This window comes from Tachyglossus aculeatus, chromosome 2 (assembly GCF_015852505.1).
Source record: "Tachyglossus aculeatus isolate mTacAcu1 chromosome 2, mTacAcu1.pri, whole genome shotgun sequence".
Lineage (NCBI taxonomy): Eukaryota > Metazoa > Chordata > Mammalia > Monotremata > Tachyglossidae > Tachyglossus > Tachyglossus aculeatus.
This window is the reverse complement of record NC_052067.1, coordinates 32,390,121-32,412,641: the sequence shown is the minus strand read 5'-3', so window position 1 is coordinate 32,412,641 and position 22,521 is coordinate 32,390,121. Positions and strand designations below refer to the sequence as shown.

The 22,521-nt window shown below is 40.3% G+C and overlaps 1 protein-coding gene across 9 annotated transcripts in view; it reads right to left on the bottom strand.

The window, feature by feature from the left end:
- TBC1D5 (TBC1 domain family member 5) overlaps positions 1 to 22,521 on the bottom strand; it is a 498,550-nt gene that overhangs the window by 231,681 nt on the left and 244,348 nt on the right. For all 9 annotated transcript variants that reach the window (XM_038759929.1, XM_038759928.1, XM_038759927.1 and 6 more), the window contains one exon: positions 16,807 to 16,873. In XM_038759929.1, coding sequence (XP_038615857.1) covers positions 16,807 to 16,873 — 67 coding nt within the window. The remainder of the gene's footprint in view (positions 1 to 16,806; positions 16,874 to 22,521) is intronic.

Sequence of the window (22,521 nt, the reverse complement as noted above, 5' to 3'; positions counted from 1 at the left end):
CTTACAATTCAAAATTAGAACAGATTTTTACTGAATGACAAAACTTGCTATTTACCACTGAAACAGAGTAAATAAACCTCCCTTGCAGGATAAGGTTCAATCAGTGACTTGGCCAGAATATGGAATTAAGTCATATTGGGGCTTTTGAAATTAGGGCTTAACACAGTCCATTACTTTACCTAGATACGATCCAAGTTGGTTTTGATCATAACCCCCAAATAAAAAGTTTTTCACAATGCTCTGGACAACTCACGGTAGGGAACCTAACAGTGCTCCTATAGAGTCAATCAGTCCACAAAACATCTTGTCTATTTCCATCCATGACCTTTGGAGAAAGTCTTAATTAGGTCAGTAAATATATTTAGAAAAATAGCTGGTAAAGTTAAAAAAAATACTCACCTTCATTTTATTTCATAGGTCACTGTTATGACATCTAATAAGATAATTAAAAACATGCAAGCAGCTGGTACTGCGGCTAAACAGATTAATGTAATAGTCTGTAGTCATATGTGCTGGCAAGGGGCTTGCCTCTTTGGCGAGGAGAAGGTCAGCTGCCCTTGGGAAGGAGAGAGAGACAGACAGTATTCCTCCTTCCATGTGGCACTGCATTACAGTTGCTAAGGCTGATGCCCAATGGCTATTGTGAACCACAGAATTATTTCCACCTTTGCACCCTGCAAGGTAATTAGCCAAACTGAGAAAACAGGTAGAACTGCGCTCAAAGTTATGCTCCCATTTGTGAAGAGACGTATCAGCCATAACTGGACAATAATTTCCTTAAACGAGTTAGATAACTGATGTAGACATCCAGATTTCACATACAAATCCTCCTGGAATTTGAATGGCGAACACTACTACAAATTCACAAAGCACGGAAGCACAAAACCCCAGACGTAGCGACCAACTTAAAAATATAACAGCAGTGTCAGTCCCATCGCTGTTCCTTTTCCCAATTTCTGCCTGCCACAGGGATCGGTCTGTCCACTACAAGCTCCTGACCGACCAGCTGTCACTTGTTGGAGATGGCGCAGAAAACGGTTTTCCAAACATCAATTCAGCCCTCTGAATCTTTACCTCCTTTCCTATTCCCCAGTCAGTGGCTGCTGAGTAACCTGCTGTTACCAGTTTTCCTTTTCCATCTTTTCCAGAAGAGCTGTGCTGTTGTGAGCATTGCTTCAGTGCTGATGAACTGAATGTGTTCCACAATCTCATTGTGCGTCATCTTACGGAAGCAGTGTGGCCTAGTGGATAAAGCACAGGCCTGGGAGCCAGAGGACCTGGGTTTGAATCTCATCCCAGCACTTAGAACAGTGCTTTGCACATAGTAAGCGCTTAATAAATACCATTATTATTATTATTATTATTATTATTATTGTTATTATTATTATCATTATCTACACCAGTCACCTGCTGTGTGATCTTGGACAAGCACTTAACTCCTCTGTATCTGTTTTCTTAATTGTAAAATGAGGATTCAATATCTGTACTCCCTACTATTTAGACTGTGAGCCCTGTGAGCCCACTGTTGGGTAGGGACTGTCTCTATATGTTGCCAATTTGTACTTCCCAAGCACTTAGTACAGTGCTCTGCACATAGTAAGCACTCAATAAATACGATTGATGATGACAGGGACTGTACCAGCCTGATTAACCTGTATCTTCCCCAGGGCTTAGAAGACTGTTTCACACAAAATAAGAGTTTAGCGTGTACTATACAAAAAAAAAAATCTCATTCTGCCATACTCTGGTGTCAAGAATATTTCCCGGATGATGCCGGTGAAACTGCTCCAGGAGCTGGATGTGTCTTCAACAATAAATCCAGGGACAAAATCCTATCAAAGGTTGAATACTACAACAACCTTACAACATCCTTAGTTACACCACCTCCAAGCAAGCCTTATTAAAAGCACATTTCCATCAAGAAGCCTTCACTGACTAAACTTTCATTTCCTCTTCTCCCACGCCTTCTGCATCACCTTTACACTTGGATTTTCACCCTTTCTTTACCCCACCAGTCCTATAGCTCTTATGTACATATCCTTAATTTATTGATTTATATTAAATGCCTGTCTCCTCTACTAGACTGTAGCACATGGGAGGCAGGGAATGTGTCTACCAACTCTGTAACACTGCACTCTTCCAAGCGCTTAGTACAGTGTTTCGCATAGAGTAAGTACTCAAAAAATACCATTGACTGATCCTTGTGCACCACCATGGTAAGGAACTTGATGCTCCTGAACCACCTCACTCTGGTCTTTTGGTCTTCCAAAGGACATGCTGGCCTTTAGTATTCTGATTTCTATCTCTCTATCAATCTTTGCACCTTGGGATAGCATACCATTCATTTAATTGTATTGACTGAGCGCTTACTGTGTGCAGACCACTGTACTAAGCACTTGTGAAGTAAAATTCAGCAACAAATGGAGACAATCCCTGCCCTCATTTTCTAAAGTTCATTCATCCATTCAGTCATATTTATTGAGCGCTTACTATGTGCAGAGCATTGTACTAAGCACTTGTGAGAGAGTGATAACAATAAACAAACTGCTTGCCCACAATGAGCTTACAGTCTAGAGGGGGATACACATATTAATATAAATGAAAAGTCAGTTAACTTCTCTATGCCTCAGGTACTTCATCTGTAAAACAGGGGTTAAGACTGTGAGCTCCGCGTGGGACATAAATTGTGGAACATAACCTGATTAGCTTATATCTACCCCACTGCTTAGTACAGTGCCTGGCACAGAGAAAGCCCATGACAAATACTATATAATATATAATATACTATATATATAATATATAATATATATAGTATTTGTCATGGGCTTTCTCTGTGCCAGGCACTGTACTAAGCAGTGGGGTAGATATAAGCTAATCAGGTTATGTTCCACAATTTATGTCCCACGCGGAGCTCACAGTCTTAACCCCTGTTTTACAGATGAAGTACCTGAGGCATAGAGAAGTTAACTGACTTTTCATTTATATTAATATGTGTATCCCCCTCTAGACTGTAAGCTCATTGTGCGTATATATATATACGCATATACACATATACATACATACACATACACACATATACATATACATACATACATATATATTACATATATCTACCCCACCGCTTAGTACAGTGCCTGGCACAGAGAAAGCCCTTAACAAATACAATATATATACATATATATTACATATATATATATTACATATATTATACCATATATCATAATGATGGTATTTGTTAAGCGCTTTCTCTGTTTTAAGCGCTGTCCTAAGCACCTTCCCCACAGCACCTGTATATATGTATATATGTTTGTACATATTTATTACTCTATTTACTTATTTATTTTACTTGTACATATCTATTCTATTTATTTTATTTTGTTAATATGTTTGGTTTTGTTCTCTGTCTCCCTCTTCTATACTGTGAGCCCACTGTTGGGTAGGGACTGTCTCTATATGTTGCCAACTTGTACTTCCCAAGCGCTTAGTACAGTGCTCTGCACACAGTAAGCCCTCAATAAATACGATTGATTGATTGATTGGAGTAGATACAAGGTAATCAGGTTGTCCCATGTGGGGCTCACGGTCTTCATCCCCATTTTACAGATGAGGTAACTGAGGCACAAAGATATTAACTGACTTGCCCAAAGTCACAAAGCTGATAAATGGCGGAGCGGGGATATATACACCACCTACTACCAGACTTCTTCCCAGATGTAGACTTTTTTAATGGTATGTGTTAAGTGCTTACCCTGAGTCAGGCACTATACTAAGTGCAAGAGAAGGCACAAGATAATCAGGTTGGACACAGTCCATGTTGGGCTCGGTGTCTGAATGTCCATTTTTTTAGATGAGGTAACTGAGGCACAGAGAAGTTAATTGACTAGACCAAGGTCACACCCGCTAGACAAGTGGCTAAACGGGGATAAGAGCCCAGGTCCTCTGATTCCTAGGCCCTTGCTCTTTCCCTTAGGCCACACTGCTTCTCAATACCTGGCCTGGTACCTGGCTTCCATTTTCTTCAGATGTATGCTCAGACTATAGCTCTGTAGTCTACTGTCAAAATTAATCAATCGGCACATACATATTTCCTCGCATTCCTCTAGAATACAGTCCTTTGCATACAACTGTTCTTTGAACCACTCTCTTACAGGTTTTTGACAAGGCTGTTAACAGTTTGAGCTGGTAAATCCCAGTGGTTAGGAAGAGTATTTTAAATGCCAGCTTGAGATCTTGGTGCTTTCTCAAGAGCTGCAGTATAGGCTGAACAGAACTGGACTTACCACACAAACCTGACTTAGGCAACGATGGCAAAAGGGGTGGTGCAGTAATTCCTATAACTCTATGTCAACAAACCATCCTTTGAGCACTTCTCTCCCTCTATAATAATAATAATAACGGCATTTATTAAGCGCTTACTATGTGCAGAGCACTGTTCTAAGCGCTGGGGAGGTTACAAGGTGAGCAGGTTGTCCCACGTGGGGCTCACAGTCTTAATCCCCATTTTACAGATGAGGTAACAGGCTCAGAGAAGTTAAGTGACTTGCCCAAGCTCACACAGCAGATGTGGCGGAGTCGGGATTCAAACCCATGACCGCAGACTCCAAAGCCCATGCTCTTTCCATTGAACCACGCCTCTAGACTGTAAGCTCACAGTGGGTAGGGAATGTGGCTGCTTATTGTTATATTGTACTCTCCCAAGCGCTTTGGACGGTGCTGTGCACACAAAAAGCACTCAATCCATATGACTGAATGAATAAATTAATAAGTAGTTTAGGGAAATTTCTCAGGATACACGCATTTGCTTGGAAATTTCCTAAGAATTGGTCTGATGATGGTTTCAGATAATTTTGGAAGATCATAAACCCAGTATGGAGGTGTTGGATTTGTTCTCCACATTATACCGTTCCTGTATCTGTTACAATACCGAGACACTAGCTATTGTGCTGTGGTTTGATCTGAAGCCAGGCGGTGATTCAGATATCGCACAGCTGAGTATGTTCTTCAGTAGTCTAACTAGCCAGAAAATGGGGAGACTCCTCAGGAGTTCCACAGTCAGCTCTGCTATTAAATATATATAATATATATAATAAGCAGCGTGGCTCAGTGGTAAGAGCGCGGGCTCTGGAGTCAGAGGTCATGGGTTCAAATCCCAGCTCCGCCAAGTGTCAGCTGTGTGACTTTGGGCAAGTCACTTCACTTCTCTGGGCCTCAGTTATCTCATCTGTAAAATGGGGATTAAGACTGTGAGCCCCCTGTGGGACAATTGGATCACCTTGTAACCTCCCCAGCGCTTAGAACAGTGCATTGCACATAGTAAGCACTTAATAAATGCCATCATCATCATATATATATATATATATGATGATGATATATATCATATATATATATCATATATATATATATATGATGATATATATATCATATATTTTATATATATATATATATATATATATATATATATATATATATATAATGTTCCTTTGATTACAGTTTATAATGCCCTTCAAGTATTTTAGAGTTTTGTGAGCTCCAAAACTCCAGGTGATCATTTTACTGAAAGTTACACAAATATTCAGACATCCAAAGACATTATTTTGGTTTGACATGGTTTTCAAATATTTTTTCTCTCCCTTTTAGCCAGACGTCCCCGAGTGATATACTGGCCCATTGACAGGATGCTGAACCACTGGCTAGAGAGCTTTGTACCACACCACCAAGAACATCAAAACAGTTCACTAGCATCAGTATCAAAAATACTTACTAAATGCCTACCTAAGCCATGACTTGACGCCATACCTTGTTATCCCTTACAATCTAAATGGACAGAAATGAAAGGGTTTTACCAAACAGATGACAAACATTTATTTATGATGTGGTAGTTACAGAAGGAGTCATAATAGCTGAATGTTAGGCAGTGGGGAAAGAGGAAAATCAATCCCCCTTCTCCAGTTAATTAGCATGATACAAGATGTGGGACTTTTGGTTTGCAGAATAAAAGCCTGGGGATGCTATGCGGAAGGAGAAAGAAAAGCATTCTCACCTTAATTTAAAAAAAATCCAGCTAAAATGATAGTTACCTATTTCTAGTTCGTGAGGTAACCTTGATAGTACAAGAAAATAATTGTTTTCACTTAAATAGAAATAATTCTGGTCAATTTCCCTTTAGTTCTTAAATTTAGAAATTCAAGGGTTTTGTCAGTTCATCTTAATATGAAAACACAGCCTGGAGCTGTGCTTCTATAAATACTGCATTTAACCCGTGTCAAATTTACAACCAAGCTCATTATGTTACAGGAGCTACTGCCTGTTGAGCAGAAAATATTCATTTCACACCTTAAATACTGTAGTACTATTTAATAACAGTGCTGAATTGTCAATTATTAAAAGACAGATTTTGTATACCTTATTGCTGTAGCCTAACTTGCTTGATTAATTATAACAATAAATTAATGTTCTAACACTCAATAAAAAAGGCATTGATTAAATATATATTGGTGAACAAATCTGGCAATATTGCAGAAAGTTGAATTTTAACCATCATTTTCAAAATCCAAAGTTTAACTGATAATACATGAATCTGAGTTTCTGTAATCTTTACTAACACGAATGAATGCCATTTAAATTAATACTGTACTTTCACACTATCACATTCTCTTGGCAGAAAAGAGTGCTTAATTAAAAAAAAAATGTATTCTAGCAATTAGCAAAACTACAAATATCAGAAAATGTAATTTGCCAACTCTATTGATAAAACACTGTACATGGGTGATCCACCCCCTCTCTGGATGGATCATTAGCTTCTTTTCTATTGAGGATTTGCTGCTCATTTTTATTGATTTCACTTAGCATTTTAAGTAAAACTCACATGGCACACACTACCACCATTCATTTATTTCTGAAGGTCACACATCTACACCATTATGCCAGTCTCAAGGCTCGCCTCACTTCAGCACATATAACACACTGAAGCATGAATCATATCTTCTAGACTGTAAGCCCATTGTGGGCAGGGATTGTCTCTCTGTTGCTGAATTGTACTTTCCAAGCTCATAATACAGTGCTGTGCACACCGTTAGTGCTCAATAAATATGATTGAATGAATAAATTCTTAAAGCGGTGTTTGGGGCACAAACTCGACACTGAGTGGAAACCTCAAGCCCTAGACTCACTCCAATTAACCCAGTCCAGAAGGTCCCATTTGAATTCTTTGCCCAAATGTAGATCAATTCATCAATTGCGTTTATTGAGTGCAGTGTTCAGAGCACTGTACTGGGCGCTAGGAAGAGTACAGTACAACAGATATGGTGGACGCGTTCCCCGTCTACAGTGAGCTTGCAGTCTAGAAGTGGGGACAGACATTAATAGACATAATTTATAAATCTGTACACAACTCCTGTGGAGATCCTGTGGATGAGGGAGAATACCAAATGCCCCAAAGTTACAGATCCAAGCGCACAGATGACAAAGAAGGGAGAGGGAGCCAGGGAAAACAAGGCATAGTCGCGGAGGGCCTCCTGAAGGAGGGAAGAGTGGTCTTGTGTATATGAAGGGAGAGGGATTTCCAGGCCAGATGGAGACTGTGGGAAAGGGATCGACGGTGAGACAGACAAGATGGGGGCAAAGGGAGCAAGCTGGCACTAGAGGAGTGAAGCGTGCAGGATGGGTTGCAGAAAGAGATCAGTGAGGTAAGGTAGGAGGGGAGAGCTGACTGAATGATTTAAAGCCAATGATAAGAAGTCACTGTTTGATTTGGCGGCAGGTGGACAACTACTGAAGGTTCTTGAAAAGTAGAGAGATACAGGACTGAACTTTTTGTAGAAAAATGATCCAGGCGGCAAAGTGAAGTAGGGGTTGGAGTGGGGAGAGGCAGGTGCAATAGTCAGGGTGGGCTAGGATAAGTCCTTACATCAGTGTAGTAGCAGTTTGGAAGGAGAGGAAAGGTGGATTTCAGTGTTATTGTGAAGGCAGCACCGGCAGGATTTAGTAACAGATTAGATATGCGGGTTGAACGAGAGAGGTGAAATGAGGAAAATGCCAAGGTTATGGGCTTGTGAGATAGGGAGGATGATGGTAGTGGGAGGATAGTGTTATTGTCCACAGTGAAAGTGAGGGCAGGGTTTAGGTGGGAAGATAAAGGGTTCTGCTTTGGACATGTTTAGTCTGAGGTGTCTGCAGGACATCCAGGTAGAGGTGTCCTGGAGTCGGGAGGAAACGCAAGACTGCAGAGAAAGAGAGCCGTCAGGGCTGAAGACAGACTTGGGAATCATCCACATAGATAAGGTAGTTGGGGCAATGGAAACAAATGAGTTTTCCAAGGGAGTGGGTGTAGATGGAGAATAGAAAGGGATCCAGAACTCAGCCTTCAGGGACTCTCACAGTTAAGGGGTGGGAATCAGAGGAGGAGCCCGTGAAAGATAGTGAGGAGGAGTGATCAAAGAGATAGGAGGAGAACCTACAGAAGACAGTGTCAGTGAAGCCAAAGTTGGACAAAGTTTTAAAATGAAGGGTGTGGTCCACAGTGTTGAAGGTAGCTGGGAGGCCTAGGAGGATTAGGATGAAGGAGAGACTGTCAGTCTCCTGATGCACAAATCTAAAATTCTCAACTGCGCCCTCTCCATTGAACTTGACTACCTCTGCACCCCCATCCTTCCATCGATCTCTCACCAGCAATCCTCAGCCCTGGATCACCTCCACGTTATCACTTCTCTACACTTGCACTCATGCAGCAGAGTTCTGTTGGTGGAAATCCAGACACCAGGCTGACTCCTCGGGGACAGGGATCATCTCTACCAACTCTGTTGTATTATTATACTCTCCCATGAGTTTAGTACAGTACTGTGAACACAGTAAGTGCTCAATAAATACCACTGATTGACTTCACTCATTTCAAATTCATCCCTTAAAATTCATTTCAAATTCATTCTGAGGAGCAGTGTGGCCTAGTGGAAACAGCACTGGCTTGGGAGTCAGAGGACCTGGCTTCTAATCCTGGTTCTGCCACTTGCCTGCTGTGTGACCTTGGGCAAGTTACTTACCTTCTCTGTGCTTGTCTCCTCAACTGTAAAATGGAGATCTATGCCTGTCCTCCTGCCAGACTGTGAGCTCCATGTGGGACAGGAGTTACTGATAAACTTCTATCTACCCCAGTGCTTAGAACAGTGCTTGACACCCAGTTATCACTTAAATACACTAATAAATACCAAAGATATTAATAATCTTTACTTCTTATAATGGCTCACTCTTCCAGTCAGCAACATTTCTTCTGCTGCCTCATCAGCTCCCATGCCTAACTGCATCCACTATTTCCCAAATTCCAGACCTTTAATTCTCTCCTGAAACCCCCAATGCTCCAACTCTCCTCACTCTTACCTTTCATGACCTCGACAACAACTGTTTTGACAAAACTGAAACTATCTGGCATAAGCTTCCCCAAATCTACTCACTTCCCCAGGTTCCTCCCATGCTGACATCTACTCTCTCATTCTTCTTTACGGTGTCCCAACAGCAGATCTCTTGCCTGTTTTCAAAACTTAACACCTTCCAACTGAGTCTTTCACTTTATAAAAATGTTTGCAGCTACTCTTCTTTACTCCCTGACTGCTATCTTTGGCCACTTTGATGGCTCTTTTCCCTTTGCCTTCAAATCTGTCTCCATCTCCCTCTACTCTGAGTTCCACAGCACCATCCAGCTATCACTTTATCCCCTTCCTCTCATTCCTGTCCAAACTCCTCAGATGGACTGCATAAAATTTCAATATTCTACAATTCAGTTTCCTTACCCTTCAGTCCACTGAGACTGCTCTCTGCATGTTCCCATGACTTCTGTCTTCCTAAAGCTAATGGAATGTATTCTGCTAATCCTCCTCAAAGATGTCTTTGACCCTGTGGACCATGCCCTTCTCCTGGAAATGCTATCTAGCCTTGTTTTTTCTTACACATCTCTCTCCTCGGTCTTTTTTCTGGTTCTTTCTCTGCCTCCCAACTCATAACTGTGGTTGTCCTCAAGGTTCTCTTCTCATTTACACATTTCCCTTAGTAGTTAATCTGCTCCCATGGCTTCAATTATTAGTTCTATGAGAATGACTCACAAATCTCATTAGCCCTGACCGCTCTCCTCTGCAATTTCGCATTTCCCCTGCAATCGACATAGAAATACACATGTCTGCATGTGTAATTAAACATGGATACTCTGCTGGCATCTCAAACTCCATTATGTCCACATTTCAACTTCTCATCTTCCCTCCCAAGCCTTTCCTCTACCTAACTTCTCATCACGGTTGTCAGCATCACCATCTACTGAGCTCTCAAGACCACATCCTTGGTATTAAACATTTTATTTTTTTATGGCATGTACTAAGTGCTTATTATGTGCCAGGCACCATACTAAGCACTGGTATGTATACACGTAAATCAGGTTGGTCCCTGTCCCACATGGGGTTCACAGTCTTAATCCTCAATCTACATATGAGAAGACAGGCACAGAGAAGTTAAAGTGACTTGCCCAAGGTCACATAACAGACAAGTGGCGGAGTCAGGAATAGAACCCAGCTCCCTCTGACCTGCAGGTCTGCACTCTATTCTCAAGGCCACACTGCTCCTCAACACTAATTCCTGCCATTCTTTCAACCCCTACATCTAGTAAATTACCAAAATCTGTAGGTCTTCCTCACAACGTTTCCAGGATCCATCCTTCCTGTCCAGCCAAGTGACCATTATGCTAGGTCCAGGCCCCAGCTTGATTATATCAGTCTCCTCAACACTAATATTAATGATAATAATAATAGTATTTGTTAAGTGCTTACTATGTGCCAAGCACTGTTCTAAGCACTGGGATAGATACAAGATTATCAGCTTGTCCCACTTAGGGCTCACAGTCTTGATCCCCATTTTACAAATGAGGTAACAGGCACAGAGAAGTTAAGTGACTTGCCCAGAGTCACACTGCTGACAAGTGGAGGAGTCGGGATTAGAACCCATGACCTCTGACTCCCAAGCCCATGCTCTTTCCACTAAGACATGCTGCTTCTTCCTGATCTTCCTTCTTCTGGTCTCTCTGTCACCAGTCTTCACCAGTCTTCACATTGCGGACAAGATCACTTTCTCAAATGTTGTCGTCTCCCCATTCCTCCAATAGTGTCCATTCCTCTCTGCATCGGGCAGAAACTCTTGACCACTGGCCTTACAATATTCAATCTGCTTCTACCTGAAATCCTCTGCCTGTTCCATGGTGACTCAAAGACTCCCCTTCTTCAAAGTCCTAACGATATCACACCTTGCCTAGGAGGTCTTCTTGATGATGATGGTATTTTCTTAAGTGCTTACTATGTGCCAAGCACTGAGGTAGATATACGGTGATCAGGTTGTCCCACGTGGGGCTCACAGTCTTCATCCCCATTTTACAGATGAGGGAGCTGAGGCACAGAGAAATGAAGTGACTTGCCCAAAGTCACACAGCTGACAAGTGGCGGATCCGGGATTAGAACCCATGACCTCTGACTCCCAAGCCCAGGCTCTTTCCACTAAGGCACACTGCTTCTCTAAGTCTAATCACCCCATTTTATATCTTCCAACTCAACATCAGCACTATTTTACCACTTCATTACTTAAGGGCTCATAATCCCTCACTGCACTTACATACATAGTTAATAGTTTTTATGACTTCCTCCTACCTGTAAGGTACATCAGTATCTGTGTTCCCAGGCAAAATTGTAAACTTCTTGAAGACCAGGATCATGTCCACAACTCTATTGTATTCTCCCAGGTGCCCAGTACAGTCGCTCAATGAATACCGATTGACTGATAAAGTTATAATAAACTCTGTAGCAACATCATAGCCAGGCGTGATAATGATTCGATAATACTCCAAATAACCTGTCAAACTCTCAAATGATAGGATTTTCCCAGTTTCGGGTGTTAATTTTTGAGGTTCTAAAATATGATTTCAATACAGAGCTAATCTTTGTTTTCATTAATAAATGAAACTATAGTTAAAAGCACTTCTTTCCATTACCTACAATATCAACAAACACAGGAGGCAGCACTTGACTCTTTCCTCCTCTAAACTCTTATTTCAGAGTACAAACAATCTAAAACATTTGTTCAAGCAAGATTCAAGTTTTGAGGAGAATACTAACAGAAGTTTACATAGATACATGTTTTGTTAACTACTGTATCTTTACCACTAATTGAGTCATGTTGTTGTCCTGTTTGCTGATATGCCCAAATGAGATAATAACAATGTTTAATTCTATCACGAATTACATTTTAATCTCTCAGGCTCCCTATGATCAGTGAACTCCCTAATTCCAAAAAGCAGCGAACGGTTTCAGACATTTTAGCTGGCAGCTGAGGTCCACTACAGTTTTCTGAAAGTCCAGGCTATTGAGAACTTGGGTTTGTGGATATTTATCTATTTATTTTTGCATTAGGCTTTGGAATACTGCCTTAAAAAACTAAAGATTTGGCCGAATAAATGTGTTTTTTTCCCCAAGCAGATCAATCTGGTAAATGGAGATACCCTCAGGTTCTCTATACTAGTCCACTTTACTTTTCACCCTTTGAAAACCAGTCAATCTGCGCATCAGGCAGAAACTCCTCACCCTGGGCTTCAAGGCTGTCCATCCCCTCGCCCCCTCCTACCTCACCTCCCTTCTCTCCTTCTACAGCCCACCCCGCACCCTCTGCTCCTCCGCCGCTGATCTCCTCACCGTACCTCGCTCTCGCCTGTCCCGCCATCGACCCCCGGCCCACGTCATCCCCCGGGCCTGGAATGCCCTCCCTCTGCCCATCCGCCAAGCTAGCTCTCTTCCTCCCTTCCAGGCCCTACTGAGAGCTCACCTCCTCCAGGAGGCCTTCCCAGACTGAGCCCCTTCCTTCCTCTCCCCCTCGTCCCCCTCTCCACCCCCCATCTTACCTCCTTCCCTTCCCCACAGCACCTGTATATATGTTTGTACATATTTATTACTCTATTTATTTATTTATTTTACCTGTACATATCTATTCTATTTATTTTATTTTGTTAGTATGTTTGGTTTTGTTCTCTGTCTCCCCCTTTTAGACTGTGAGCCCACTGTTGGGTAGGGACTGTCTCTATATGTTGCCAACTTGTACTTCCCAAGCGCTTAGTACAGTGCTCTGTACACAGTAAGCGCTCAATAAATACAATTGATTGATTGACTGCCATCTAATGTTTGAAGTACAACTTCCCCAAGTTTTGCTATTACTTCCTCCCCATTCTACTTATCTCTCTTCTGGTTTTTACTGCTTCCCTGGTGTTTCTCAATATGGGGTTCACCACCTACTCTCTAAATCCACACCCTCTATCTGCACCGTATCTGCACTTAACTCACTGTATCTCTTCACTACCTAACAGCACTTGCCCTCCCTCTTCTCTCCTCTCTGTTAACTTTGCTCTCCCACTATCAACCGGCTCCTTCCCTTCTGCCTTCCGATATGCCCACATCTTCGCCAAATTTTAAAATCTCCCTCTCAGTCGCAAAGCCTCTATCTCCCTTTCTCTCCAAATACCTGGAACTAGTTGCTTACACCTGCTGCCTTCACTCCCTACCAACTCATTCCTAACCTACTTCAATCAGGCTTTTAACCACTAAGACTGACCTCTCTAAGGCCATCACTCATTCCTTATGCTCATAATAATGATTAGTAATAATAGTAATTATTATTATTATAGCATTTATTAAGCGCTTACTATGTGCCAGGCATTGTACTAAGCGCTGGGGTGGATACAAGCAAATCAGATTGGACACAGTCCCTTGTCCAATGTGGGGCTCACAGTCTCAATCTCCATTTAACAGATGAGGTAACTGAGGCACAGAGAAGTGAAGTGATTTGCCCAAGGTCACTCAGCAGACAAGCAGCGGAGCCAGGATTAAAACCCGGCTCTGCCATATCAAATGGACTCATATCAAACTCATATCAAATGGACTCTACTCTGCCCTAATTCTCTTTGACCACCTGATACAATGTTCTACACCTAACTCTGCGAAACACCATGAGAGCTTGGTTCCGGGGAAAAAGTACAAACCTGGTTCTCCGACCTCTCTGATCATGCCTTTTCAGTTTCATTTACTGGTTTCTCTTTTGTTCCCTTCCCCTGTCTCCTTGATTCCTTAACAGAGGCATCCGACGAGACCCCATTCTAGTTCTCCTCTTCTTCTTGCTCGCCCCTGACTCACTGGGGAGTGAATTGGCTCACAGGTCTTTAGCTAACACCTCTGGCTTTCTAGCCCTCACCATGTGTGCCCAGGACAGCTCCACGTTTCTCTCAAGGCACTTCAAACTTAATATTTCTAGAAGCGCATAGTACAAAATAAGCATAATAGCTCTGTCTTAAAGTATCATGCTCTTTGTTCTTTTTTCTTACTCAACAATAATTCTCTTTCCTAGTTTTAAAAAGTACACTTGCACAATTTTTTTTTTCCAGATTTGCTGGTTTTGTTTCCACACGCTTGTTAATGTAACATTTAACCTTGACTAAAAATTTTTCAGTCTCCAAAGAAAGCACTACTGCCTCTGTTGTTACCCATCCATGGATGCAGGTGAGGCTGAAAGACCCATAAGGAACCTGGATCCTTTTTCTCATTACATATGTCCTCTCTAGACTGTGAGCTCGGTGTGGGCGGGGAATGTGTCTGTTGTTATATTGTGCTCTCCCAAGCACTTAGTACAGTGGTCTGCACACAGTAAGCACTCAATGAATATGACTGAATGAATGTCTAAAACCAAATTATTAGTCTTCCCTCTAAAACCAACTTTCCTTACTTTCCTATCTCAACCAATTACACGAACATCCCCTGCATCTTCAGTACCAGCCTTGGCTCCTCACTCTACTTCAACTCTCATAGTCTACCTCCTGCCAAATCGTGCTGTTCATCCTCAAGAACACAGCCCAGCTCCACCCTCTCAGTTCCATCTAAACAGCTAAAACTCTAATGCAGTTCTGATCAGACCATGGCGAGACTAATATATCAGCTTCCTCGTGGGTCTTCCTGCGTCCAATCTAAGCCCTCCTTTTCCCCTTCTCCCACTCCCTTCTGGGCTGCCTTGTCTTGGTCCTTTTATTCATCCCTCCTGAAGCCCCACAGCGCTTATGTACATATCTGTAATTTTACGTATTTATATTATTATAGTAATGTCTGTCTCCTTATCTAGACTGTAAGCTCGTTGTGAGTCCCTCCTGCAGCCCCAAAGCGCTTATGTACATATCTGTAATTTTACGTATTTATATTATTATAGTAATGTCTGTCTCCTTATCTAGACTGTAAGCTCATTGTGAGCAGGGAATGGGAATGTTATATTGTACTCTCCCAAATGCTTAGCACAGTGCTCTGCACACAGTAAGCGCTCAGTACAATTGACTGATTCCCTCTTCCTTCTATAATCTCCTGGTTTGTTGCTCGGCACACTTCTCTGCCCACCTCAAAACCCTCACCGGCTTCCCATGTTCTTCCAATTCCCGTAAAAGCATCTCACATGTGGTTTCAAGGCCAACTCATCAACTCTATACATCTGTTCTCTTCATCAGCTACTATGCAATCTAATTGCTTCACTCCTCCCATACAATAATAATAATCATATGTGTTAAATGCTTACTATGTGTTTACTAAGCACTGGGGTGGATGGATACAAGCAAATCCGGTTAGACACATTCCCTGTCGTATGTGGGGCTCTCAGTCTCAATCCCCATCTTACAGAGGAGGCAACTGAGGCCCAGAGAAGTGAAGTGACTTGCCCGAGGTCTCACAGCAGACAATTCATGGAGCCGGGAATAATAATAATAATAATGGCATTTATTAAGCGCTTACTATGTGCAAAGCACTGTTCTAAGTGCTGGGGGGGGATACAAGGTGATCAGATTGTCCCACGTGGGGCTCACAGTCTTAATCCCCATTTTACAGATAAGGTAACTGAGGCACAGAAAAGTGAAGTGACTTGCCCAAAGACACAAAGCTGACAACTGGAGGAGCCGGGATTTGAAACCACGACCTCTGACTCCAAAGCCAGTGCTCTTTCCACTGAGCCACGCTGATTAGTGGAAATATAGAACACATATAATATAGAACCCATATTATTCTGCTACGACATTCTAGGTTGTCCCACCTCCATTCCCCAATTCTGCTCCATCACTCCCAAAGTGCAACAGACCCCAGTCCTGTTTCTTCAACCTACCTTCTCCAACAAGCCTTCCCCAATTAATTCCAAGCAGCTCAAGTCACACCCTCAGCCAATCTCCGCGTATATGTATTTATTTATACCCATCTTCAACACTTGTGTATAAAGAGTTACTGAATTGTACATTTCCCTATTTGCATTGATTACCCAGTTCATTCATTCAATCAATCACATTTACTGAGTGCTTACTGTGTGCAGAGCACTGTACTAAGTGCTTGGGAAGTACAAGTTGGCAACATATAGAGACAGTCCCTACCCAACAGTGGGCTCACAGTCTAGAATGGGGAGACAGAGAACAAAACCAAACATATTAACAAAATAAAATAAATAGAATAGATATGTACAAGTAAAATAAATAAATAGAGAAATATGTACAAACATATATACATATATACAGGTGCTGTGGGGAAGGGAAGGAGGTAAGACGGGGGGGGATGGAGAGGGGGACAAGAGGGAGAGGAAGGAGGGGGCAGTAGTACTGTAACTAACACAGGCAGGGAATGAATCACTTGCTTTTTTTGTATTTCCCAAATGCTCAGTAAAGTGCATTGCACCCAGATGCCTTAATACTGTTACCATGATGAAGTGATAATTTTTTTCAAGTTTAGTACCTACCTGTAAGAAATAAAAGTTCCATCAGTGTTCAAGGTAGAATTTTGTTTTCCATTTTCATTTGAGTCTCCTGCAAAAGATAAGAACGATTCAGATATGCTACAACTACAAAATGTGGGACTCATGTGAACATGCTGTGTGTGTCACATTTTGAGTTGGCTAAAAAGCAACAATATTAACTATCCTACCTTTTCACTCTCCCACTTCAAGAAATGTTAGAAAACAAAAGATTTTATTAAAGAAAGAACACTGAAAATGCTATAGGAATTTGTTTTTTTACATTTAGAAACTGACAGTTTTTTGTGTGAGTGCGCTACATGCTCCTGAAAATGATAAGGTACCAGCACGCACAAAGTATGCACTTGTTACTTGTGAGAAACGGCAGTGGCAGTAACAACATTACCAACAAAGAAGGCGAGACCAACATTTAGATGAAAACCTTATGTCTCTCAGGTATGGACTCTTCCTGTATTTGGTAATTCAGATTATGGCGAAAATATTTGGAGGATGACAAACAAACTGGAACAGGTAGGGAAGGATAAACTAACAACCTTAGAATTCTCAGTTATTGCCTTTTGCTTAAGATTCTGTAGGGCGTTTTGTGGATAAAAACACTATACAAAAAACCAAACAAGGAAACATCCTAATTCATCAGACACCACCTCCAACTTCAATTCGGCTCCTTTAAGTTCAGCATTTTCAACCAGAAACCTGTTCTACATCTGTAAAAGTCCATTCGGGGGTCTGTAAGCAGTACCGTGCATTTTAAAAAGATATACAGCTGTCAGTTGAAGATGACAGGAAATCTCATCTGAAGTTCCCAGTTGGGAATTCTATCTACTAATGCTTCAAATGAAAATACATCTTCCTACTGACTTCGACTTCACATTAAAACAAGAAGGAACAGAGACTTTATATTTTGTTAACATACATCCTTAACTTAATATTTTAAATAATTTCAAAACACTCTTTTTTAAGAAAATCATTGTTCAACACTATGAAGGCTACATTAATATACCCTTTAGAGACATGGAACTTACCAACAAACTAGAATCTGCTTACCTGAAATGCTAGTAAATTCTTGTAGCATAGCTTTTAAATACCATACTATATTCATTTTTAGCATATTTAAGGCTTAATAATTTAATGATTTATCCAATTTTAATTTATACTTTCAAACCACTCTGAATAATCTGAGGTGCCACTGGAGATCATAACAGTTGTCCTGGTTAAGTCAAATAATAATTATAGAGCTTTCACTTTAAAGATGAGATTATTTTTAATTATTGAGTATAGTACTTAAGGTACCATACTTATATAATTATGCTACTCATTAAATGGTTATTGAAAGCTGAAATGTAATTTTAATGACAGCTACCTATTTTTCTTTGCACACTTTAGAGTTGACAGATAATTCAAGAACACTAGTTTCCTCAAAATTCTCTGCAGCTGCACGGGAGCTTTCAGGTGTAGCACAATGAAACTGAGCTCATTTATACGACTTCCAGCTTTAGTCTTTTTAGAAAATAGTTTTCTAAAATGTTGAAAATGAGAAATTGAGAAAAATGTGGAAATTAATTTGGCTCTCTAGTCCAAAAGATGAAATAAAGAAATGATTACAAACAGCACTTTCAAAATCTTTAAAAATCTATGGCAAAGGAAAAAAATCAGAGTTAAAATACTGATACAAAAGTGAACTAATATTGATACAAAAGTGAATTTGGACGCCTGAAAGGTACCTAAAATCTCCTTTTAGGAATGATTATTTCAAGAGATAATATCATCAATGACACACAATACAATCAAATATTTACAAATTGAATGTAGTCTTTACATCACAAAGAATCTTACCCTACCAAATATACTACCTAACAGCTTGCAGATCTTTATGATGAAAAGATTGGGTAATCAACATAGAGTAAGCAGTACACGATGCATTAGAAAATATAATGGCACAGGGCTTTCTTTTCTTCCCTATAAAACTGAGGATCACAATTCTTCTAACCCATAAAATCCCTCCCATCAATAGAATGTTTCTCTCCGTATGCTTATATTCACTTGTGCAGCATCAAATTATTCAAATAGCTAAGAGACTTTGGCACTTGAAATCCCAATTTTGGCCTGAGAAGAGGTTACTAAAAGCTCTTTGATCGCTGTTTAAAATGATTTCTGCAGAAGGTAACCCTCCACTGTGAAAAGACCAGTAAAAACCTAAAAAAAAACCCCCCCCAAAAACCAAACCAAAAACAACAACAACAAAAAAACCCCTCTCGCAACAAGAAACCAAATAAAGGACTGCATGTGTTTCATTAGCACAATATTAAAGCAAAGATTTCAGAGTTTTCTGCATGGGGAAAAGGCAATAAAGTTTTGAAGAGGGAAAAACTGCTTTGTTCCCTCAATCCCCTAGTTGAAATTAATTATAGCAAATGTTTATGAAAACATCTGTTCCATACAGTTATAAATTCTTAATTTTAGCACTGGTGATTCTAGGCTCTTCTATTATTTTGAAAGAAAAGTGAGTCTGGCAATTGAAAGGTTTATAAAAGAATAGGCAAAATTTGCAATTCGACAGTGCCAGAAATACAGTCAGTCAAGTCGTGAAGAGGCATTCATTTGTGCTGACTTTTTAAGGTATAAAATCGTCGGCTAAACAGGCAGACAATTTTCACCTTTCATTGCATCAGAGGAAAAACAGAAACTTGAAGGTAAAACACAGGAAATAAATTAAATTTTGCACTTTTCAACCTTAATACATGGCCATTACAAGGGATGAATATGACTTTCTTGATAGATCTTACTGATAATTGCAGTTTTAAGAACGCACTTTTGTTTTTTCCTAAAAATTACAACAGAGGGTGCTGCAGAGTTTGATATGATGTTTTTAATAGCGGGCTCCAAATCCGAATTTGTCATTTAACCTCAGTATACCTTGATCGGACTCTCTCGCAACGAGGGTGTTCATTTTATACAAAAGAAGCCTTTAAAATGATGGCATCAAGCCAGCTGATAGCGGTGTGCAGCTATTAAGGTATTCAGCGCGCTGTACTTCTGATATTTAGAAAACGATTACTTGACTAGAAAGTTCAAGGATATTTTCATTTAAAGAACTGAACCTTTCTAAACCAAACACCACCTTCTTCAAGGACATGAAATTATTTTAAAGTTAATTTCTTACTTTTATTTATATATTAAGTAATGTGTACTCATGCCAGAATCTTTTGAATAAAAACAAGGATTGTGTAGAATGCTTTTCTTATTAATGTTAATCTGATTTTAGAATCAATCAAAATGCATTGTAATGCAAAACTAAAACACATGCACACGCATGCAGACAAATATATATATTTATAAAATATTCAGAGACAGAATGAGGACCATTAGTAGGTTATGTTTTCATCACCTTCAACAGTATTTAATGAGCTTACTCTAGACACTTATGGATGTATAGCTGTAAGGAAATAAAACACATCACTGTCCTCCAGGAGTTTTCACTCTTAAGTCTGTGTTCGTAAGGGGTTTATAAATTCTTGTAATTTATAATCTTATGCATTATCCCAAATGAGTGCAAAATCCTCAGAACTGTTCTAAGTTCGCTCAATCAAAAACCAAATAAACTGAATTATCATTATGCTTTACAAAGAGAACACCAAGGAGATTCGAAGTATCAAATTAGCAGGTCAAAGATTCTTTTATCTAACTTAGTAGGCCAGGAATATGAAGAGTTGTGACTGCAAAACAAAAACACAGCAAACGGAATCCAGATATAGCTCCTGGCTGTAATTGCAGCTATGCTTAAATAAGGGCACTTTATGCCGTGGATCTGCACTGCTGAAACCACGGCAAACACAGGTTTACAATAGATTTCTATACTGCTTTTTATGCACAAACATCTGTTTCCCAATAAGCTTCATAAAAGGAGGTCTACAGATTTTTAAATGGGTTAAGTTAAAAACAGCTGAGATACAACCATAAATAAGGAAGTGTGCCTTTAGTGCACATCTAAAAATGCCTAGTGTCAAAATTGCCTGATCAGGTTAAGAAACTGCTACACAAAAAAATGAAAAGGCTTCTGAATGGAAGAGAAATAAACATACGTTCGGGACAAGTGGGTGCTCATATTTTACTTTTAAAAGAAATGTACCACCACCTTGGAGTTTCTTCCTTTGAAGCTGGTGCTGGAATTTAAAACCAAGGGCACCATTGTATGCCTTTTAAATGGTTTAGCACTTTTAAGGAGGATTCTGCAGCTAAGCTTAGTTTTGAGAGCAAATGGTTTGAAAGAACTACAAACAATAAATCCTGTTAATCCTGTCTATATGTAATAAAGGCAGGGAATAACGACTCCACAGTCTCTGGAGACAATATGGTCATAGCCTTTACTTAGCTTAAGACCTGAACAATCAGGGTAAAAAGGCAGCCTCTAGAGGCCTTTTACTTAGATCATTTATAATATAAACATAGCACCGCTCTTTATAATGACAATTATATCAAATTAATTGTTTTTTTCCCTGTTACTGTCTCTTTCACTCTACTTTGATATTTTCACCACCTATTTCTAGATTATTACAATTGTTAACTTTGCTTTAGCTGTACAAATCTGCGGTGGTTCTGATCGAGCTCAGCGAATGAGTCAAAGACAGCTTGCAATCGCCAAAATACGATTTACTTACAAAATTCAAGAGAAACAGCTAAATAAAAAGTGGAAACTTAGTGACTGCATTCTTCATTTGATAAGATGATGGGCAGGATGGTTATCATACGCCTTGAGCCGCCGACTGGAGTGAAACGATAAGCTCATTGTTGTGGGCAGGGACTGTCACTGTTTATTGCTGGACTTTTCCAAGCACTTAACATAATGTTGTGCACACAGAAAGCACTCAATAAATGCCACTGAATGAATGAATGAGTACAACAAAATTCTCAATGGGACTGACTGGACCTCAGGTTTCAAGCACGCTTCCTTATTTATTTATTTATTTATTTATTTATTTACTTATTTTACTTGTACATATCTATTCTATTTATTTTATTTTGTTAGTATGTTTGGTTTTGTTCTCTGTCTCCCCCTTTTAGACTGTGAGCCCACTGTTGGGCAGGGACTGTCTCTATATGTTGCCAATTTGTACTTCCCAAGCGCTTAGTACAGTGCTCTGCACACAGTAAGTGCTCAACAAATACGATTGATGATGATGATGAAGACAGCTTCTGGCCTAGATTGTTTAGAAAAGAGGGCTAGGATGTTGCGGGGGGTGGGACAGAGGGTGTTAAATGCCCCTCTTGCTTGCTGCTTGAAAATGACTATATCCAAAATAACCAGGACATGAAGCCATCCAGCCCAAGCCTCCACCTTTCTCTCACCCAGCATGGGCAGTTGTGACGTAGCTCTGGCATAAATGGAACACTAACCTAAATCTAGAGACCGGGGCTAGTCACCATCATCATCATCATCATCATCAATCGTATTTATTGAGCGCTTACTGTGTGCAGAGCACTGTACTACGCGCTTGGGAAGTACAAGTTGGCAACATATAGAGACAGTCCCTACCCAACAGTGGGCTCACAGTCTAAAAGGGGGAGACAGAGAACAAAACCAAACATACTAACAAAATAAAATAAATAGAATAGATATGTACAAGTAAAATAAATAGAGAAATATGTACAAACATATATACATATATACAGGTGCTGTGGGGAAGGGAAGGAGGTAAGATGGGG